This window comes from Balaenoptera musculus, chromosome 20 (genome assembly GCF_009873245.2).
Source record: "Balaenoptera musculus isolate JJ_BM4_2016_0621 chromosome 20, mBalMus1.pri.v3, whole genome shotgun sequence".
In the NCBI taxonomy this organism is placed as follows: domain Eukaryota; kingdom Metazoa; phylum Chordata; class Mammalia; order Artiodactyla; family Balaenopteridae; genus Balaenoptera; species Balaenoptera musculus.
Window position 1 is genome coordinate 45,980,629 of NC_045804.1, and position 21,396 is coordinate 46,002,024.

Consider the following 21,396-nt stretch of genomic DNA (forward strand, 5'->3'; position numbering starts at 1 on the left):
GACATGGGTTCAAGCCCTGGTCCGGGAAGATCCCACATGCCGCAGAGCAACTAAGCCCGTGCGCCATGACTACTGAGCCTGCGCTCTAGAGCCCGTGAGCCACAACTACTGAGCCTGTGTGCTGCAACTACTGAAGCCCACGTGCCTAGAGCCCGTGCTCCGCAACAAGAGAAGCCACCTCAATGAGAAGCCCGTGTACTGCAACTGAGAGTAGCCCCTGCTCACTGCAACTAGAGAAAGCCCACGCATAGCAACAAAGACCCAACCCAGCCAAAAATAAATAAATAAATAAATAAATATTATAAATAAATAAATAAATAAATTTTTTTTTAAAAAAAAGAAAGAAAGAAAAGGAGCCTGTTCCCTCAGGCCCATTTCGCTCTGAAATGGCCAGCCTTTGGTGTCCCTGGCCTCCGGTTCAGGCCACCTTTGTGAGTCCCGGGAGCACAGAGGTATGAACCAAGCTCACCAACGCATGTGTGCACAGACTCCTGTGGGCTGGGCTGTGTCAGTACATCTTTTTAATGCAGTTTCTTTCTTTATCGAATATGGCAGTTCCCTTTCCATGCTCTTTGAAACCAGTAACCTTAATCTTAAGACACTTAAGGAAACAAAGTCCTATTTTTTTAAGCATTTTGGTTGACATGGGTGTATATGAAGGCAAGGGGGGACCTGGTTTAATACTAAGGCCAAGCCACTGCCTCGTGGTTTCCGGAGCCCGGAGACCCAGGGGGCTGAAACCACAAGGTGCCTAGGGCCCTGGGCACACGCCAGCGCGCTGCTCCAAAAACAATAAGCAGCCGCCATTGTGGGGGGTCCCACCCTGCTCTTGTCTGACTCAACTCCCGTTTGGGCATCAGCTTAATTTAGTGGAGAAGAAGGGAAAATGCAGGATTGGCATTCATTGTGACGCAGCTTTGTTCCTCAGACCCTGCTGGGAGAGGCCTCAGGGCCAGAAGCCAAGTCCTATGAGGACACCAGTCTCTGTGATCCAGGCAGGGGATGATGGCTGCGCGGAAAGGACAGCTTTGAGGAGAGGCCACTCTTTCGGCAGGGTCCGTGGTCTCGTTTTGTGCAACTCACCCCTGATTTCTAGGTGCAACCCAGATGCTCCTCAAAAGAAGGCCTGTCTTTGAAGCCAGACCAGGAGGGGGTAAAGTGGAATCCGTTGTCTTTCCCAAGCCTTGGTTAGAGTTTTTTTTTTTTTTTTTTAAGAAACGTCCTTTGGAAAACAATCTGGCAGAAGATGTAGGACAATGATGAGCCCAGGGCGTGGGGCTCTTCCCAAGGACTGTAGCAGATATGCAGTGCGGACTCACGGCTCAGGGCTGACGAAACACAGCTGTCTTCCAGGGTCTGTGCTGCATGGCTCTCCCACCCAGGGGCGCTCATGGGCAGCCTGAAGTCAGATGGTTCCTGTTGTAAGAAGCCCTCTGCTCATCTCCACCAGGACTGCCACGAGTTCACGGAGATGCAAGTGCAGGCAGGACACCTGGGCCTGGCCGGGCATGCCCTGCACGTTCTCCTCTGAACCCAAGCAGCTTCCAGTCAGCTCCAGCTTATCTTTGAGCTCTTTGAAGACAGTCTGGACAGGAGAGGACAAACCTGGGGTCCCAGGTGTCTTCTGATTGGCTCAGCAGGGTTCTGGGAACCATGGAGGGGAAGACTTTGGTGCAGCTTCTCCGTCAGCGTCAGGTCCCCGGGCTGAATTCCTCTTCAAGCCCCTCCAGTTTCCTGTGTGTATATCAGTGCTGGGCTACTCTGTAAGGAAGGAGGCCAGGGTATGCAATCATCTTACACTTTGGGAGCTCCTTGGCAATTGTCCTGAGGCCTGGGGATGTCCTGATCTCTATTAAACTAAGATGTTCGTCTGGAGTTGGGGAGAGGTTATGTTGGGGATCAGACAGAACTGTCATAGGCTGGAGCTTGGGACATAGATGCTTCCTGGGTCCAGTTTGATGGCTGAGATGCCCACGTGAAGTCCTGGGCCACCTGCTTGATGACCCCAGTGCCAAGGAGGAAGGGGTGCCTCAAAGGTGTCCCCTTGATCTGCCTGGACCCTCCAAAGCTGGCAGCTTCACACTCCCTTGCTCACTTCGGCAGCTTTGATGTCTCTGTGGATCTCTGTCAGAATGTGAGTAATCTAAGCCCTTCAGAATTCCCCTCAGAAGGTGGCAATTCAGGGCTCCCCCTAGATTCCATGTTTTAGCGGGTCCAGGTGGCGATCCCTCCCAAGACAATCCACAACGATCCAGGCTTTGGTGGAGACAGTGGCTGCACTGGCCTAGCATGATGACCTTCCTCAGTCTCATCCTCCTCTTCCGGACTGATGACCTTGGAAGAGGGAGCAATTGCCATCTTCCTGGACACCTTTTCCCAGCTGGCCAAGCTTAGGGAAGAGTTCTCAGGATCTACCTGGGAATGCTGGTGGGCAAACTCCCTCTAGGGCGCCGAGTCCTGCCACTGCCAGCAGACCGCCTTTCCACACCCCCAGGAAGCTCTTAGATTCCTCCCGTGATGCCCCGGGTTGGGGGCAGTCTGGGATGTGCAGATGGTGAGGTCAACAGGGGTAGGGAATTGTAGCCACACAGTTGGCCCAATCTCTAAGATTGCTTACAGTATGTCCTTGCAGGAACCATTGATCCAGGACTGTGCACGCTTGATTTTATAATCTGTTCCCGCAGGTCCTGAATGAATGACCTCCAGCACAACCGCACGTACCCAGTTTTATTCTCTATGGAGGGGATGATCCTGGGCTTTCTGGTCACAGCAAGCTGCCTTGTACCAGCGGTGTGACTTGGCGCAAGTCAAATTCCTTCTCCGTTTCCTTACCTGAAAGTAATGAGTGAGGAGGGTAGGAGGGCTGAACTTTCCCAGCAAATCTGGAACATCTACCTGCTCTAAATTTGGACTTCACCAGGTCCCAAGCAGGACAAGGATCCTTTGTTTTTGCAAGGACACAGACTGGCCTGCTATGGTGGGGTGTGCACCACGCCCACCTCTCATCTAGCCAGGGAAGTCCCTAGTCCAGGGCACTGCTCCTCTTCAGAGCTGGCACCTGTGGGCTAGGTCTGCGCAAGCTCCAGCTTGAGGCCCTAGCTGGTCACCCATCAGAAACCCCCAGGGTACAGTGGCTGGCGGGAGGTGGGGACTTCCTATACTTATTGATAATCAGGGAGGTCTCTGTTAGAAACAGTACTCGAACTTTCTAGTACTTTTAGATTTGAGAACAGCCCAGTTCTACAGCTGGCAGCTACTGCAGCAAGTTCCCACTCAGATAGGGCTTCTCTGTCAAACTAAGGAGGAAGTCCCCCGTCTGAAAAGCTGTGACCCCCACCAGGGAGCCCCTGGCCCTTCAGACAGCCGGTGGGCAGCCTGCTGAGCCCGTCCGTCTGGTTCGAGGTCCAGTCTGCGCCCACGCAGAATTTTCCTGCCAGGTGTGGCCACGGCCTGTTCCGCTGAGCACCCAGGCCAGGGAGTGATGCGCTCCTCCCAGCTCCGCCCCCAGCCCCCAGCCCCTGAGCCCCCTGAGGAGAAACGGAGTAGGCGCTCTTTTCCTCCGGGGCAGAAATGAGAGCCAGACACAAACTGAGAGCCCGCCCGGCTGAGCCAAGAGGCGGCTGGAACCATACGAAGCACATTAACTATTAATAATTTCCAGTTGTTTGCTCGCTGGGTTCAGCCGGCTCCCCCGGCCTCTGCGGGCCCGGGCTCTACTCTGCCTCCCGCCCGACGCCAGGGCTCGAGATATGAGCGCCTGCCGGCCTGGCTGGGCCAGGGCGAGGGGACAAGGCGCCCTCGGGCCCGGCGCGAGAGGGGTACAGGGTCGGCTTGCTGCGGGGCGGGCGGCCGAGCGGAGCGGGGGCCCGGGTGCCCGGGCCGGTGCCCCCCGTTCCTGCGATAGGCCGCTCGGGGCGGGCTGAGCGGCCGGGCGGAGCGCAGCGCGGGCTGCGCACGCCGGGAGCGCAGCGGCCCCTGGCGCCCGGCCTGGCGGCTCCGCCACTGCGGGCGGGCGGGTCGGGCCCCGGGCGGGGCGGGGCAGGGGGCGGGCCCGGGAGCGCGGCGACCGGCGGACCCGGACGGCGCGCGGGCGGCGGGCAGGGAGGGCGGCCGGCGGGCAGCGGCCCCGGCCCCGCCGCGCGCACCGCCATGGTGGGCCGGCTGAGCCTGCAGGATGTGCCCGAGCTCGTGGACGCGAAGAAGAAGGGCGACAGCGTCCTGGACAGTCCGGACTCGGGCCTGCCCCCCAGCCCCAGCCCCAGCCACTGGGCACTCGCGGCGGCTGGGGGCGGCGGCGGCGGCGGGGAGCGGGCGCCGGCCCCTGGGGCGCTGGAGCCCGACGCGGCGGCCACCCCCGCGGCCCCGGTGAGTGACCCCGCCTCGGCCCCTCCCCCCATCCTCTCCATTCCCCCGCGCCCGGGCCCCGGAGACCCCCAGCGGTCGTATCGGCCCTACCGGGGCACGCTGTCCCCGCCGCCGCCCGCGCGTCGGCCAGCGCTGGGAGCCCGGGGCGGGAGCGCGGCGAGAGCCCGGCCAGCTGGAGCCGGTGGCTGGAAAATTGTCATCGCCTGGGAGGCCCGGGAGCCCCGGGAAAGGCGACCACCGCCTCCTCCCTTCGGGGTGACGGCCCCCGGGGCTGCCAGGCTGCGGCTCGTCCACATTCCTGACCCTGCCGGGCTGGAGGGGTCCAGGGACACCGAGAGCAAACTTCCCCCAGGCACCTCCGGGCTTTGCCCTCGCCCCCGGTGGCCCCAACGGGCCTGCTTCCCCTCCCGGTCGGTGTTGGGGAGAGGGGTGTACTCGGGCTCCCCGATTCAGAGAGCAAAGGGGGCCAGCTTTGGGGGACTGTTAGTGGCCTTGGAGGGGACCTTTTCAGATCCGTGGTCCCTCTTGTCCCGTCACCTAACCCATGTCTGGCACATGATGGGTGGGAGGCCTTTAGGTGGGTGGAAACTTTCAAAAATGAGTCCTTTTACTTTATTTTAAAATTTTTATTTAAAGAAAAAACACCAGGTCCCTTTTACCTTAGAAATGGCTCACATGGTGGTGTTTATTGCCTTTACCTAGAACCCAGGGGACCCACATCCTGCCTACAGTCAAGCTGAAAGTGGGGCTCTGAGGCCACGCCTCCCCCTTGGGGATGGGTGTTTGCAGCCTCCTCCCCTGGGTGAAGTAGTCAGTGGCAGCTGCTGCTCCTCAGGGACCCACCCCCTTTGATGGTGCGTGGAATTCTTGACCAGTGATCCTGTCTCTCGGTGGACATCAGTGCATCCTCTCATTTCCATTAGAAGGCAGCACTTGCTTCATCGTGGCCTTCAGAACCCTCGCCATCTGGCCCTTTTTAGCCTCCTCTTCCACATCCCCTGACCACAGGCAGATACACGCATCGGTGCCTCTGATGCTGCTTCTCCCCCTGGTGTGCCTTTTCCCTCCCAGCCATCCCCTTCTACCTCTCCCAACACCCAGCTGGCTTTTCCACCTGTCAAACCCCTGCCAGCCCTGCAGTGCCCAACTTGTCACCTCCTCTGGGAAGTCTTCCTGGATGCTTCCCAGAACCATGCCAAAGGCTGTGACTTCGTCCCCTTTCCCTGGTAGGCCCCTTGTTCATGCGTAGAACTCCTGCTGCCCTGCCCCACTCCCAGCATGCACTGGAGCAGGCTGGGTGCTCAGGGAGCGTTGGGTGGCAGGGATGAGGGAGCAGAGGAAGCAGGGGCAAGAGAACCGAGTGCTTGTCTGGATACCTGGAAGAAGGCTGTCGTGTGAGTGCTGGGTGGCACCTACCTCCTCTTGGTGGCTGCGTCGTCCTGCAGCCCCCAGGACTCCCGGAAGGCACCCCCAGGTTGGGGAGTGTCTTGCAGCTAGAGAGCTTGGGGCAGCGCAGGGCCCCCTGTCACTGCTGGGGGCTGTTTCCTAAAGCTCTGGGGCAGCCGGTGCCCACACCTTACCCCCTCCCCCAGCTGGGTTCTCAAGCCCCAGTGAAGGCTTCTTAAACTCTCCCCCCACCAAGTTCAGGGCTGGACCCTGGGGACCCCCTGCCTCTCCCTGACCTACCTGGTCCCCTTTGGCTTTTGCGTGTCCACTCTATGCCCCCACTTGACACCTTGTCCTGGTTACCTAAGAGTCTTAGAGTCGACCTTCTAGAAATGTCTGCTTCCTGGAAGACATGGGGGTGGGGCTGCCACCGCCATACCCTGGCCCAAGTGTAGGTTCTTCTCTCAAATCAGACAAAGAAAATGACAGCTCCCAGTTAGCCCAGGAACCCAAAGGGCTGCTCTCTGTTGCTCGCTTAACACAGAAGCCCTGATTCCAGTCAGATCAGGTGAAAAACCAGCAGCTGTGTGGAGGATGGTCCCGTCTCTTACTCAGGCTACTTGGTGAATCAGAAAGCCCGATGCTCTGACCAGGCTGGAAGGCGGTGAACCCCTGGGATGCTGTGCTCTGGCTCTTTGGGTTTTCTGGATAGTGGAAGGTGACATAGAGAACTTTCTGGTGTTCATCTTCCCAGTGAGTTTGCAGATTCCTCCATCTTGGCTGGGTATTGATCTGGTAGCCTCAGAGGCAGAGGACATGGGGGAAGTTGGACTGAATCTTCAGTGTAAAAAAAAAAAAAAAAAATCCCTTGTAGCATTTCTCTTTGTTGGTTTTGGCCTTTTCTGAAGAGTTGCTGAGACAATGACAGGGTTGGGGGCACATAATTGAAGGTTCTGGTTAGTGAACTCCCAGTTCATGGCGGTTTTCTCACCGCCTTGCCGCGGGATGATGCAGCAGCCCCGGGGTCTGGCAGCGGTCACGACGCTGAGCTCTAATTTGTTTCCTCTTTTCATCCTTCCACAAAACCTCATCGATGGAAAGGGATACCCCCTGTGTGCAAATAAGGTCACAGGGCATATGCTGTGACTCTGCTGAGGGCACACATTCATGATAGACGTGGGATTCGAGCAGACCTCTTGGCACCCTCCGTGCCCTGTCCAGTGGTCCTCCCGTGCTGTGGGTCAGCCCTTCGCTGGCATCATTCCCTGGAGGGTGACACAAATCTCAGTTGGGCCCATCAGCTGGAGGCTAGAGCCAGGACCTTCTGCGGGGAAAGCATCGGATGGGCCTGTGATCTAACTGCGTTTTCTATTGTTGCAGAATCCAGCTTCTCTCCCCAACGCCCTGGGCTCTGGCTGCTCGCCGAGGTTATGCCCCCTGTCATTTGGCGAAGGAGTGGAGTTTGACCCCTTACCACCAACGGAAGTAAGGTAAATATAGCAGGCCCTGATTTCATTTTATTTCTATTTTCAATTTTTTGTTCCAGTAATTAACACTTGTTATTTAAAAAAAAATAGTCAATGACAGAAGTATGCCAAAGACTCTTATAGTTTCGTGGGTACTCTTTCGGATGTTTTTTCTGTACTCTAACCATTTGAATATAGATACACTTATTAAAATAAAAATGAGATCGTGTTATACATAAAGTCCTGCAAACTTGCTTTTTGCACTTCACTTATCATGGCCATCAGATGTTTAAAAATTTGTAATAAAGTAATTCCTCTTTCCAGAAGCTTCTTTCCACATCTCCCCACCCCCACCTCACCCCACCCCACCCCAGTGTCAAGGTGCTGTGACCTTGCCTCAGGTTCTGATTTCACTGGGCAAGTACCGTTCTTCTTCCTCGGGGAATTTATCGTCCAGGCTCATCTGGGGGCAGAGATCCATTGAGAGGCTCCATTAAAGATACGTCTTTTTAGAGAAAGGAATTTTACTTTTGGTAGCTGGTGGCTTTAGAGATGGAGTTCTGTTGCATGAATACAAAGGGCCCTTTGACACAGAACAAAGGAGGCTCACCAGTTTGGAGGTGAGCAGTTCAGCCTTTTATTCCTGAGGAGCTTGTATTTTGAACAAAATGGGGACATGACTTCATGACATGAGCTTCCCAGCCTTTTAACCTACTTGCCCAAGGCGAAGAGATGTTTCCACTGGACTCATTTTAAAAAAGAGTGCCGATTCTTACTCTCTGACCAGTGGGTAGGGGCTGGCGAGGGGCAGTGCTGTTCAGTTTGTCTATGTGTGATGCTTGTGCATATTTTTAATTTTATTTTTTATTTTTTAAATTTCTTGGCCGCGCCTTGCAGCATGCGGGATCTTAGTTCCCTGACCAGGGATCGAACCCTTGCCCCCTGCAGTGGAATCGTCGAGTCCTAACCACTGGACTGCCAGGGAGGTCCCACTTGTGCATATTTTAGTATCTATGAAGATGCCATAATTAGGAAGTAATATGAATTCATGCTTTGCTTCCAAAAAAAAAAAAAATCCCAAATTGCCCAAGAAGGACTTTAAAAAAGTTATAAAGTAGCTGCTGAGGAACGTGGATGTTAATTTATTTTATGGAAAACAAGACTGTAATTGGCTGTGATGGATAAGGTCAGATCTCGGTTCCCTGGGTTTGAGAGAGTCTCCAAACCGAAGGCAGAGGTGGCCCCAGTACTAGTATTTGGTATCACCGAGCTTTCAGAACCAGCATTCAGGATGTCTGGGTTCCCTTCTCCTCTCATTAAAGAGCTGATTGTTCGCTTCAGGGGACAGAGAAACCACTCATCCCCCGTGGACAGGAGAATCTGCCTTGTTATATATAATCATTCCCACCAACAGCAGTCGCTGTGTTAACACGCTCCCCCATTCTATTGGGCACCTTTTTCAGAAAGAGGAAACAGGCTTGGAAGTTAAGTAACTTGGCCAAAGTCTCAAAGCTTAAGTCAGTGGGAGCCGACTCCAGGGGCTGCCGCCTGCAGTGAGGAACAGTGAGTGTGGGTTGAACTTGGGAATCCTGCATGTCTGCACTGAAACCCCAGCTCTACTGCTCCCTCCCACTGTGACCTTAACCTCTGCACCCCGATTTCTTCTCCCAGGGTTGTTGGGAAGATTAAATTAGATCCTGGAAGTAAAGTGCTAGAACAGGACCACACAGTGAGCACGTTATAAACTCCGTGCGGCTTCTGCCTTGAGTCACCACATCTCAAGGTTCAAGGTCACGGTAGGGATCCCTGTGCCCCCAGCTCAGAGGAGCGGCTTCACGCTGCCTTATGTCTCCCGCTCAGGTACACGTCCTCAGTCAAGTATGACTCAGAGCGACACTTCATCGACGACGTCCACCTGCCCCTGGGCCTGGCGGTGGCCTCCTGCAGCCAGACCATCACCTGCGTTCCCAGTTGCACGTGGCGCAACTACAAGGCTGAGGTGCGCTTTGAGCCGCGCCACAAGCCTGCCCGCTTTCTCAGCACCACCATCGTCTACCCCAAGTACCCCAAGACCGTCTACACCACCACCCTGGATTACAACTGCCGCAAGACACTGAGGAGGTTCCTGTCCAGCGTGGAGCTCGAAGCCATGGAGTTCGTGGGCGGTGATTACCTGTCGGAGGAGAGCTGACTGCAGCAGGCTGGGGTCTGGCCCGGCTTTCCTGTCCAGGTTGGGTTGGGCCAGGCTGCCCTTGTGTGTCACTCCAGCCCCAGAAGAGTCTAACCCAGAGACACCTCTCTAAGCCCAGCCTGGGGAATAAAAAAAAAAAAAAAAAAAAGTCACAACATCTTCTAATTACTGAAAGAATTTGATTTTTTACAATTTTTTCCAATTGTTTTTAAAAGGAGTGTGTTTCCTAGTTTGCTGCTACGTAGCTGCCCCGAAGTCTCAATTTGATGAGAAAATAAAAGGATGGCTAGAGCAAAAGGAAAATGGCCACACTTCGAAATAGGGAAGAGGGGAGCGCTCTTCTTCCATCAGTCAGTTTGTCTGAGGAAGAGCGTGGAAAAAATCTCTGAGATGGAAAAAGTGAGTTGGAAGAACTTTCTGCCCCGGGTGTCTTCACTACTATGAAAGTGGTGCTAATTCAGTGAGCTGTGACACCCATATGGGTTCAATCTGGAGAGTTGAGTTCCATTCTGGTTTTTTAAATTTCCATTTGTATTTCCTGTTAACCAAAACTCTTGGAATTCTCTAAAGCTTTTTTGTGATATCGAAAAACCCCAAACCACAATATAAGATGCCTTTCAAAAAAAAGAAAGAGAGGAAGGAAGGAAGGGGAAGGCAGGAAGGAAGGAAGGAAGGCGTTCACCCTGTACTTTTCTCTAGAGTGGGGTCAGATCAACTGGTGGCTGAGTCTGGGGGCAGCAGCTTGGTTCTGGTTCCTTCCACGGGTGGGTTCCAAGCTCGGGCTCTGGCGAAGCGCCTTGAACCCCTGGCATCTGGTAATGTCTCCACAGGCTTGTGTAACTCTCCTGATATGTATTTTGGGGTTTCCAAATACTTTCCTAGTTTTTTCATAAGGCGAAACATAGCAGAGGGTCCTTTGGAGAGAAATGGCATTTTGAAAGATTGCTTAGGGAAAACACTTTTGGGGGAGCCCACAGGGGGCGTTTCACTCACAGTGGGAGCCGACGGTCACACCTAGGACTTGACAGCCCCGGGGAGGAGGTGGACACAGATGTCTCTGGTGATCTGGTTCATCAGGCTGGGCGTCCTTTCCAGTGACCTTTGGTCAACACTGCGGAGGAATTCTGCTGGTGCCTGAGGTCTAAGCGAAAAAGCAAGGAAATCCACCTCCCTGCCTCCAGCCAAGGGAAGCAAAGGAGAATTGAGCATAGGGAAGGACGCCACAAGTCAGGCTCCAAAGCCTGGGCGCTGGGGTGACCGTACCCGTCTAAGCGTTCGTTTTAGTGTGACAATCATGGCGTCGCGTGTGAATGGAAGAAACTGTGTGAATTCAGCTGAACAGGCCACAGAAGCGGGGACACAGGCTGGACCAGGTCAGGAGGGCACGGGTGCCAGGCTGCCTCTGGCCTTCAGCCTCCTGCCCGCCCTGCCTCACCCGGCCCGTACTTCTTTCTCCTGCCGATCCCTGTGGATTTTGAGTAAAGAAAGTGGCAGATGGCTTTTGCTCTTCTTATATCAGAGAGAACAAAACCGTGGGTACTTCTCTTTGAATGCATCCAAGTTATGTCAAGTGCTCGGGGCTTGCAGAGTCCTGGAAGCTCGGACTCCCGCTGCATCTCCGGGTTTGTGCTAATGGCTTCCGTCTGTCCTGAAAGCAGAATTGAGAGCTCTCTGGGTACCCTGGAGCCACAGCAGGGACTTCTGTTCTGAGGAGAGCAGGTGTGATGATAATCACTGTCATATAAAGTCATCAGAGGCCTAGAGGGCCAAATGGTCTGCTGTCCTCCTCAGGTTGAACAGTGTTTAGTCTGTCGTGCAGCTGGTTGGAAGCACCCCTTCCGTGGAGCCTGCTATCAGCTCCATGGTCCCGAGTTTGCCAGCGTGAAGCTCAGCAGGGACCCCTCGAGGGGTCACTCCAAGACCCCATAGTCTCCTGTCTTCATGCAGAGCAGCCTCCTGCGTTTGGAAGAGTAAATTATGCAGCATTTATTGATTAAAAATGGGTTTTTCTCTCTGATTTCATAATCTTGTCATTTAAGACAAGTGGTAAATGTAATTTTTGAACTATGGTAAGAGAATTCCCAAGGTTTTGCTCTGGCCCAGTGGAGACACTTGATGAGCCCAGGACAATGTCATGGGCAGCTCGGCCAGAGAGACGAGGGGTAGAGAACACGACCTTTAAACAGCCCCGTGCTGAGATGCATGTATGAGATTTTTTGATATGAAATAGATCAGTAAAGTAAGTAGAAGTGAGCGACTGCACGTGTGTCATGTGAATGGAAAAGCAGATTTTGTTTTAAGTTATTCACTAGGGACCAAACTGTAGTTCTCTCAAATCCTTTCTTTTTCTCCAAATCTGCTTTGCTGAAAGTTGCAGAAAAGGAAGCATGTGAAGACGTAAGGGGACACGTCAGGGTGGATAGCATGTTGCCGATCTGTGCTGGATTCATGTTAGTTTGCAAGGTGGAAGCGATGATTTTTAAAACCCACTGATGAAAAACAAACATTCCTAAGGGAGTCTGGGAAATACCGTTTACTTATGAGTTAAAAAGTCTTTTTTCTCAGACTCTTATGTCTTTTATGTAATAAGGATGATTTGTATTTGCAGAGCAAAGTTTTCTTTTGAAATCACAGACCTTTGAAAAAGAATAAGTACCTTTTCATTTGATACATTTCCTGTTTCTCACCTTAGGAATAGTATTTGATGAAAACGATTTTTTAAATTTATCTTTGACATCTGTCTCACTTCGTTTTGTTTTATGACTTCTTCATTTAATAATAAATTATCCTTTAAAAACACTTGGAGATGCTTCCTTTTTTTAAAATAAACTCATAATGCCTGGTTGAGAAAAGTGAGAGAAACGGCTCCTCCTCTTGAGAAATTTTAAGACGTGATTATGTATTAATAGTACAATACTTCTGACTGGGGTATGCGTTCTCCTGGGGGTACAAGAAGATTTTCCAAGGGGTTCCTGGGCACAGGAATTTTAAGGAATTTGTTCCCAGATTTGATGTGTACTCTTTCCCAAAGCCGATCTGCTCTGAGATGCACCTGTGAATGATGTTGTCAGGCCAGCCCCTTCCCACCTTCCCTTTCAAATCGCCTTCCTCCCACTTTGCAGAAGAAATACGCACCTTAGTCCACCCAGCCTGAATATTATTGTGGTATTTTGCTCTGGGCTAGAAAAACCTGTAGGTAGGACAAAGGGACAGCTAGAAACATGGTGTCTGGGCACCAGGATCCACTGTAGGTTTTGTGCATGCCTGCAGCAAGCGTCCTGCACGTGTATCGTCATGGTGGTGGAAGCAAGGTGGGCCCGCGTTGGGAGTTCTCATTTGCAATATCTCATACAGTGAGGCGGTCAGAATGATGACACTTCATATTGTCACCCACATCTCTTCAGTCTCAGACTATTGTCTTCCCTGAGGAAGAGTCCCTTTGGGCAAAGCAAAAGAGAGGGTCAGTAAGAGCTACTTAAAGTGAAGGCATCTTATTTCACTCCAGCCTCAAACTCATGGCGAGGCTCTGTGCCTCATCCGTTAGTCTTTGAGTTGTGACTCAGAAATAAACATGTCCCAGGAATACATATTACCATTCTTACAAATACATTTTAAAAGCCAGTCTCTTTTTAATAGAAATTAAGTCTAACTTGGCTGATTGGGATGACAGTGAGGGCTAATTTTGCCTTTTAGGTTATATGGTGTAAATTTTCCATAAAATGAATGAGCTAATCAGCAGTTCCAAGGTTTTGAGGGAAAAATATTTAAAGCCTGTAGGATTAAAGCTATAATTTGTGTGTGTGTGTGTGTGTGTGTGCGTGTGTGTGTGGCGAGACAGAGAGAGGCAAAAGTGTGTTGAAGCTAATAATGTTTCAATTTTTCAAACTTTTTAAGTGTATCAGATTAAGCTGGTGCCCTCAAGAGAAGCAGCAGTAGGTATAATTAATAGTAATATGATAAATCTTAGAAAGCCCTTTTGGTATACTTCCCAGAAATTTAAGAAATGAATAACTCTATTGATTAGGTAATGACTCCTATTGTGTGGAATGCCTCTTGTCAAAATTAAATTCTCATAATTTTATTTTGGTGTATAATCATTATCAAGTGGTTTGTATATATCACTATTTCCTAGAGTGCTTTCTGTGGAGTAAAATAAGGTTCTGTGATCAAATAAGTTTGGGGAAATGAAAAGTTGAACAATGCTAAACATGCTTATTGAAGGCTTCTTGGAACCCGTGTATTAATCAGCTCTTGCTATGTAATATCCCCCACAAAATCACAGTGATATACAGCAGCAAGCATTTTTTTCTTGCTTACGAGTCTATGGGTCTGATAGGGCATTTCTGCCCAAGGCTAGGTGCTGAGTTCAAGTTTGTTCCCCTTGTCTCTGAAGTAGGCTGGGAAGGTTGCATTCTTCTCATGGAAGAGGTCAAAAGCTCCCAGAGGAGAAAGTAGAAACATACAATACCTCTTAAGGTCTACACTAGGAACTGGCACCCTGGTACTTCCACCCACTTTCTACTGGCCAAAGCAAGGTGCATGGCCAAAGCTCACATCAGTGGGTCAGGGAACCATACTTCCACCATGGATGTGAGAAGTAGTGAGTTTTTGCTGTAGAATAATCTACCTTAGCCTTTAATGTGGTAACATGCATTGATAATCTTCAAAAGGGAAGATCTAGTATGTAACGTTTTCCAAACTCATTAGACCAAGGAGCCTATGTGCATTTCATAGGACTAGTGTTTTTTGGAATGCACTTTTAAGAAATGCTAGTTCGTATGTATAACAATCAGAGCCCAGTCTGGAAAACTAAAACCATACAAGATGTTTCCAACAAAGGGGATTTCATACAGAGTTGACCACATAGATGTTGGAAGGCTAAAAGAATAAGGGGAAAAAAAAAAAAAAAAAAAAGAATAAGGGGAAGTAATCCCAATTGTTAGTAACTGTAGGAAGCAGCTCCCACCCCTAACGCCCCCTTATGGCAATTTCTGCCTTAAGACGCTAGAAAAAGATGAGCAAGTTAAACCCAAAGTCAGAGGAAGAAAGGAAATAATAAAGATTCTTATTGATGAAATAGAAACGGACAAACAATTGTGAAAATTTTAAAAACAAAAATTTGATTCTTTGAAAAAATTGATAAATCTCAGCTAGATTGATTAAGAAATAGAAAGCATACATTACCAATATCATGACTGAATAGAGATCCTACAGGCACCAAAAGCATAATAAGATAATATTAGGAACAACTGTAGGCCAACAAATTTGACAACATAGGCAAAAAGGAAAAATTCCTTTAAAAAACTTTATCTGACCCAACTGACATGAGATGAAATAGAAAATCTGAAAAGAAAAGCAAACTGTTTATTTTCTTTATTTATTTATTTATTTATTTCTGTCTTCAAAGACTCCATTAAGAAAGTATTGAATAAAAAATAGGCCATGCACTGAAAAAAAAATTCACATCTGACAAAGGACTTATATCCGGACTATATAAAGAGCTCTTACAAGTCAACACAAGAATGACAACCCTGTTAAAAATGGGAAAGAGACTTAAACAGAGACTTCATAGAGAAAGATATATAGATGGAAAATAAGCACATGAAAAAGTGTTCCACATCATTAGCTAGCAGTGAAATGCAAATTAAAGTCACAATGAAATGCCATTAGATACTTACCCAAGAGAAATGAATGCAGGTCCATAAAATATATAATGTTCACGACAGTTTTGTTCGCAACAGTCATATGTTGAAGGAACTGGAATGTCCATCCATCAATAGGAGAACTGATCCACCTTGGTGTATATTCCTACAATGTAATACCAGTTAGCAGTACAAGGAATACATCACTGCTACATGAAACATTATGGATGAATCTCATAGACATAATGCTGACAGGCACCAAAGAATATATACTGTATGATTTCATATACAGGACATTCTAGAACAGGCAAAACTAAGTTGAAAAAAATAATAGTGATTGCCTAGGTGTATGTGGTTTGGATGACTGGGAAGAGAAGTGAGGGAACTTTCTTTAGGAATGGAAATGTTTTATACCATGATGGGGGTACATTTGCATGGGTATATACTTTGTCAAGATTATACAATTTAGATCTATGCATTCTAATGTAATTTTTTACCCAAAGAAAAGAGAACCATAAAAAGTGAGAGGGGTGAGGAATGGATGGGGATATAGATGAAACGAGAATGGTAGAAGATGAAAATTCTAGAAACTGGGTGATGGGTACATGGGGTTTCATTATGCTATGTCTGCTTTGTTTATATTTGAAATTTTCGATACTAAAATACTGGAAAAAGTATATCTTAAATAATGTTTCTATGGCACAACTGATAAGTGATCATTTTTAAAAATTGGAAAATACATATTAGAGAAAATAAAAATCACTCCTATTTCCCTGATGAACCATTACTGATTTTGGAGAACTGTAGCTTTTGATGGTGGTTTGAATGGACCAATCTATCTAAGAGACAACATTGCTTTTAGTCATCAGAGCATAAAGGGTTTTTTGTTTTTGTTTTTTTTTCTTTTTTTTGCCTCACTTTGCGGCATGCAGGATCTTAGCTCCCCAACCAGCCATCCAACCCAGTCCCCCAGCAGTGGAAGGGCGGAGTCCTAACCACTGGACTGCCAGGCAGTTCCCAGGAGGTTTCTATTCTTTACGTTTGCTGGTTTCTTTTTCAGAATGAGAATGCAGGAGAATGCAGGGGTCTGGGGTGTGTCAAACCAATTGCTGGTAATTACAAATTACTGCTTTTCTCCAAAAGCACTGGGGCTTAGGGCAGGTAATTAAGCTGGCCAGCACAAATAACAGGATGCTCTGAATGGCAGCGCCACTGTTTCCAACCTGGAGAAGTTCTTACAAAGCAATAAGGGTCCAAAAAGTTAGTTGAAATGAGTTCTTTTATTCATTTTTTTCAAGTCTTTATTTGTATCTATTTACTTTCAAAAGGGAATAGGGATGACTACAAAAAAAGACACCCTCTATGTGATACAGGCACTAAAACCAGGGTAAAAGGATAAAGGCCAGATAGTGAAGGGGTGGGGGGGTTGGAGAGGAACTTCACCAGAATCCAGACTACAAAGAGCTGCTGTAAGTGAGGATAAAACTTAGTCTTGAGCTTCCTTACAAGCATGGCCAAAACGGAAAGAAGACTGTGTGACAGTATCTAGTATAAGGCAGTGAACCTCTAAAGACAGGGCTGTTTCCTGGCACTAAGTTCAAAGAGGACTTTCCCACCACCTGTATCTATTTAAGGGGCACAAAATCAAAGATCCGTATATTCTTCCAGTACCATTTCCTATTGGACTCTTGAGAAAAACGAGGAGGGCATTTAAAATAGGCACTTACATGTATGGTAAGGGTACACACAGACTCTGGAGCCAGGGGAGGGGAGGAAAAACTTTTCCTTTACCCTCTTAGGTTTAGTGCATGGTGCCTGTGAATTAAACTGACAAAAAACAGATTAACAGGAGAAAAGGCATACAGTGTTGTTGATGTTAATATTTTTTACGTACACGGGGTTGTCACAGAAGTGAAAAGCCAAAGAAATTAGACTCAGGAGCTTATATACCATTTTAACAAAGGGTGATAAATTGAGAAGTGATTAGAAAAAGGAAAGGGAGTTTGGGCCTAGGGCCAATAAACTGTGGGAAAGTGACTAGGAAATAATTGGGGAAATTAATGGAAGATAAGGGTTATTTAACAAGGCCTGTTTATGCAGATTCATCTCGGTGCCTCTCTGTCTCTGGTGACAAGAGTTGCTCTCCTCATCATGGTATAGGAGGTGCGGGAGCAACCTATGCCAACTTCACAAAGGGAAATTGATGCCCTGCTTTTAGGCAGATAAGGGGAAAGAAAAGAACTTTTCCTACATCTGTTGATTCTCAGTGGCCTTCAGCTCAAAATAATCTTTATGCCAAAGTGGCATATTTTGGAGTGGCATATTCTAGACCTCTTCACCAGACCACCTGGATTCAAATCCCAGCTCCATCGTTTATTAGCTGTGTGACCTTAGCAAGTCCCTTAAACTTTCTGTAAAATGAGGATAAGAAGGGTTCTTTTCTCATAGACAGCTTGTGAAGATTAAATGAGTTAATACATGCAAAGTGCTTAGAACAGTACCTGCCATGAGTTAAAAGCCATACAAGTGTTTCTTGTTTTAATTATCTTTTGGCTTGTAATTTCACTTCCAAGAATGTACCCAAAGCACTGGACAATTGCACTAAAATGTGCATATAAGGATTATCTTTGCAAAATTGTTCAGAATCGCCAAAAAGTAGGAAACCAAGTAAATGTCCACAAATAGGGATTGAATAAATAGTCTATACAATAAAATACCAGGCAAGCTTTACAAAGTCTGTTGTGGATGTCAATTTAGTGACTTGGAAAGATGTTCATGCTGTAGTTTTAAGAGGATCATTAGAAGACAACACATGTATTATTAACCCATTAATTTTGTTTTCCTGTATGTAGAGACTTGAATAGAAAAAGACTGGAAGGATGGATACCAAACAGATGAGGCTCAGTGTCTCTGAATGGTGAGACTATTGGGTGTTTTTAAAACATTTTTTTGCTTATCTGTAATTTCTAATTTGTCTGTAATATATATGCATTTCTTGTGTAATTTGAGAAGTGAAACCTGCGTGTAGAACATGGTACAGCTTTCTGGTGATCTAAGTGAAGAGAAACCAGAGAGTTAAATGGTCAGTGTATTAAGAACTGTGTAGCGTCTGAGCTTTTACACTATTTGCAAGCTAACACATTAGCCTCCACACTTTCATGGATGTTGGCTAAAGACATGAGACTCTTGGGTCAGAGACAAAGGATGATTTATGAGTCACAGCAATAGCTAGAGGGTCAGCATTTGTTTGTTGGTTTCCAGAGCCTCAATTCCCACGGAATGATGCAGAGGGGGCCAGGTGGCACTGGGATATAAAGGGTGTTTGACGGGAGAGGAACTCTGAGCTTAGGAACTGGAATCGAGACCCTGTCTATCTTCCAAGGCCGTTGGTCACCCCAACATCCTTCAAAGAACAAAGGAAAAAAAAAAAAGGGACTTCTCTGGCGGTCCAGTGGTTAAGACTCCGCGCTTCCACTGCAGGGGGTGCAGGTTGGATCCCTGGTCTGGGAACTAAGATCCGCATACTGCGCGGTGCGGCCAAAAAAAAAAGAAAAAACAAGGTCTGTCAGAGACTTCTCATAAGATGCGCAACACGTGAGAGATCTGGGGAAACTGTCTCCCAAGCACCAGAGCTGCTCAAACATCAACGTGCATGAGTCACCTGGGGAACTTGTTAAACTACAGGTTCTGATTCTGGAAGTCTGGCCTGGGGCCGGAGAGTTTCTAACAAGCTCCAGGCCCTGTGGGTGCTGCTGGTCCCAGGCCCCTGTTTTGACAGTGAGGCCTTGGCACCGTCCTCAGCGCCAAGGCGTGGCCGGTAAGTAGTCACAGGTGGGCATGCGGGCCTGGGGTGAGGTGGGAGAGAGGATCCTTCCTAAGCCCTTCCCAGGGATGATCAGAAGGGAGTGTGTCAGGAGTTTCAAAGGCCAGATTTGACCATGAACAAGTACACAGCATGGCCAGGAGGCCCCAGAGAGTGTTTTCCCATCACCCTGGGGCCCTCTGGAGCCCAGTGGGTGGGGATTTCTACCTCCCCAGGCCTCTTCTTCCCAGGAAGCTTCCCTGCCAGCCACAGTTCCTGGGAAGGACTCCCTCCTTTCAACTACACCCCAGCCGGCTTCAGCCACCGGCCCTGCCGACGAGCCCCCGTTCTGTCTTCATCTGCCTCTTTCCGTGGCGGTCGAAGTCCAGGAGGGAGTGCAGCTGGGCTCCCCGCTGCTTTGGGAGCCCATCTGAGGCACCACAGCACAGCGATTAAGAGCTGGACCTTTCAACAATAGTAACTAGAACCGCAGGTAACCCAAATACCCTCCAATGAGTGCTATAACAGAAGTTTGCACTGTGTGTTTGAAAACACAGAGGAGGGAGCCATGAAAAGTAATTGAATGTACGACGTGAAGAAAGAAATTACACTAATACATCTAAGAGGATACACTGTCAAACTGAGTTGTTGTTGGAAGAAATCTTTATTTTTTATTTTATTGAAGTATAGTTGGTTTACAATGCTGTATTAGTTTCAGGTGTACAGCAAAGTGATTCAGTTATGTATATAGATAGATAGATATAGATATACATATGTTCTTTTACAGATTCTTTTCCCTTATAGGCAATTACAAAACATTGAGTACAGTTCCCTGTGCTATAGAGTAGGTCCTTGTTGGTTATGTATTTTATTTATAGTGGTGTGTATATGTTAATTCCAACCTCCTAACTGATCCCTCCTCCACCCCTTTCCCCTTTGGTAGCCATAAATTTGTTTTCTATGTCTGTGGGTCTATTTCTGTTTTGTAAATAAGTTCATTTGTAAAAAAAAAAAAGAGCTGGATCTTTGGAACGAACCAGACTTGGGTGTGACATCCCAGCTCCTCCCCTTAGGCCCTGAGTGACGCTGAGCAGGTCACTTTCGCTTTCTGTGTCCATTTCCTTATGCGTGATTGGGGTCACGACACCTCGCATCTCAGAGATGGTTGCGGAGATGGAATCGTGTTATGTTGGGTGTGTGATGCCTCCACCGCCCCTGGACCCCACTCCTGGACGGGGAGGAGCCTGACCCATGAGATGGTTATTCCCAGTATCCTGGCAGCAAGTAGCAGAGAACTGCAGGCTGAGCAGTGACTTGATACACATTTTCTAAAAAGACCATTGGAGACCTTGGAGCCCATCTCTTACAAGTTGCGTGACTTGAGCAATTCACCTCTTCTCTTTAAGCCTAAACCGTACCGTGGAGATAATAGTTCCCACCACTCAGAGGACATCTTGACTGAGGAACAAATGAGGTAGAAGAACCTATAAACTAGAAAATGACCTAAGATATTATAATTACAAGGTGCGGGGCGGGATGCAAAACACAGACCATGAAAATATAAATAGCTGTCGACAGCTCCAGGTGTGAGCGTAACAGGTGGAAACTGTTCAGTCTTACCTATCACTTAACTCATCCAGCAGCCCCCCTCAACCCTGCAGGGCACAGCATTGCTTCTGGATATAAACTTAAGCCTCCTCGGAGCACCAGCGGTGGGAGTCTGGGGTGCCCGATAATACATGGCTTTTAGGAGAAGGTTGGGTTTCGGGTTTTCCACCCTCAGGTCGAGGGGACGCAGCTTGCTGAGAAGCACAGCTGATGGTGAGGGAAGAAGCCAACTGTATTCGTAACAAAATCGCCCCCAGATTTAGTGGCTTCAAACAACTTTATTATCTCACAGTTTCTGTGGTTCAGGGATCTGGGTGTCGCTCAGCTGGATGCCTCTGGTTTCCGGTCTCACGGGCTGTAATCCAAGATGTCACTCAGGGCGTGGTACCTCAAGGCTTAACAGGGGTAGAACCTGCTTCCGAGCTCACGCGTGGGGCTGTGGGCTGTTGGCGGGGGATGCGGATTCCTTGCCACGTGAACCTCTCCCCCACCCCCGCCAGTTTCCCCAATTGTTAACGTCTTGCATGAGTTGGTACATTTGTTATAATTAATTAGCCCACATTGATACATTATTATTAACTAAACTCCATAGTTTAGGAGTCAGTCTTGGTGTTATACTTTCTATGGGTTTGGACAAATGTGTAATGACATGTATCCACCACTGCAGTTTCGTATAGAATAGTTTCACAGCCCTGTTCATCCTTCCCTCCTTCCTGCAAACACATTCTCTTTTTGTAACCTCATCTCTGAAGAGACATTCCATCACTTTTGCCGTATCTACCACGCCAATCCACACCGAAGTCGTAACATCCCTGGAATTTTCCTGCAGTGTCCACGGTGGATATTCACGAAGCTCAAACAGTAGCGCTTTGTTCCCGAGTCTCCAACCACTACTAGTGTGGAAACCCGGGGGCTACTTAGGGTGGGAGTGTCTTA

The 21,396-nt window shown here is 48.5% G+C and overlaps 2 protein-coding genes across 3 annotated transcripts in view; both read left to right on the plus strand.

The window, feature by feature from the left end:
* The window catches only part of VPS53 (VPS53 subunit of GARP complex), a 146,869-nt gene extending 139,628 nt beyond the window's left edge, over positions 1–7,241 (plus strand). Inside the window, exon 27 of one of the 2 annotated variants that reach the window (XR_005017674.1) lies at positions 7,132–7,241. The gene's annotated coding sequence lies outside the window, so the exon portion shown is untranslated. Of the gene's footprint in view, positions 1–928; positions 1,175–7,131 lie in introns of those variants that run through there. The other variant, XR_005017675.1, reaches the window with a different exon arrangement.
* On the plus strand, positions 4,054–10,035 carry RFLNB (refilin B). Its single transcript, XM_036835533.1, has 3 exons — positions 4,054–4,365; positions 7,132–7,241; positions 9,078–10,035. The coding sequence occupies exons 1-3, from the start codon at positions 4,150–4,152 to the stop codon at positions 9,406–9,408; spliced, it is 657 nt and encodes a 218-aa protein (XP_036691428.1). The 5' UTR covers positions 4,054–4,149; the 3' UTR covers positions 9,409–10,035.
* The last annotated feature ends 11,361 nt before the right edge of the window (positions 10,036–21,396 follow it).

What these genes read in the sequence shown, in the direction of transcription:
- RFLNB (XM_036835533.1), top strand. Translation starts at nt 4,150, where the DNA reads ATGGTGGGCCGGCTGAGCCTGCAGGATGTGCCCGAGCTCGTGGACGCG. An exon ending in CGGCCACCCCCGCGGCCCCG is followed by an intron (nt 4,366 to 7,131) that starts GTGAGTGACCCC and finishes CTATTGTTGCAG; the next exon opens with AATCCAGCTTCTCTCCCCAA. An exon ending in TTACCACCAACGGAAGTAAG is followed by an intron (nt 7,242 to 9,077) that starts GTAAATATAGCA and finishes TCTCCCGCTCAG; the next exon opens with GTACACGTCCTCAGTCAAGT.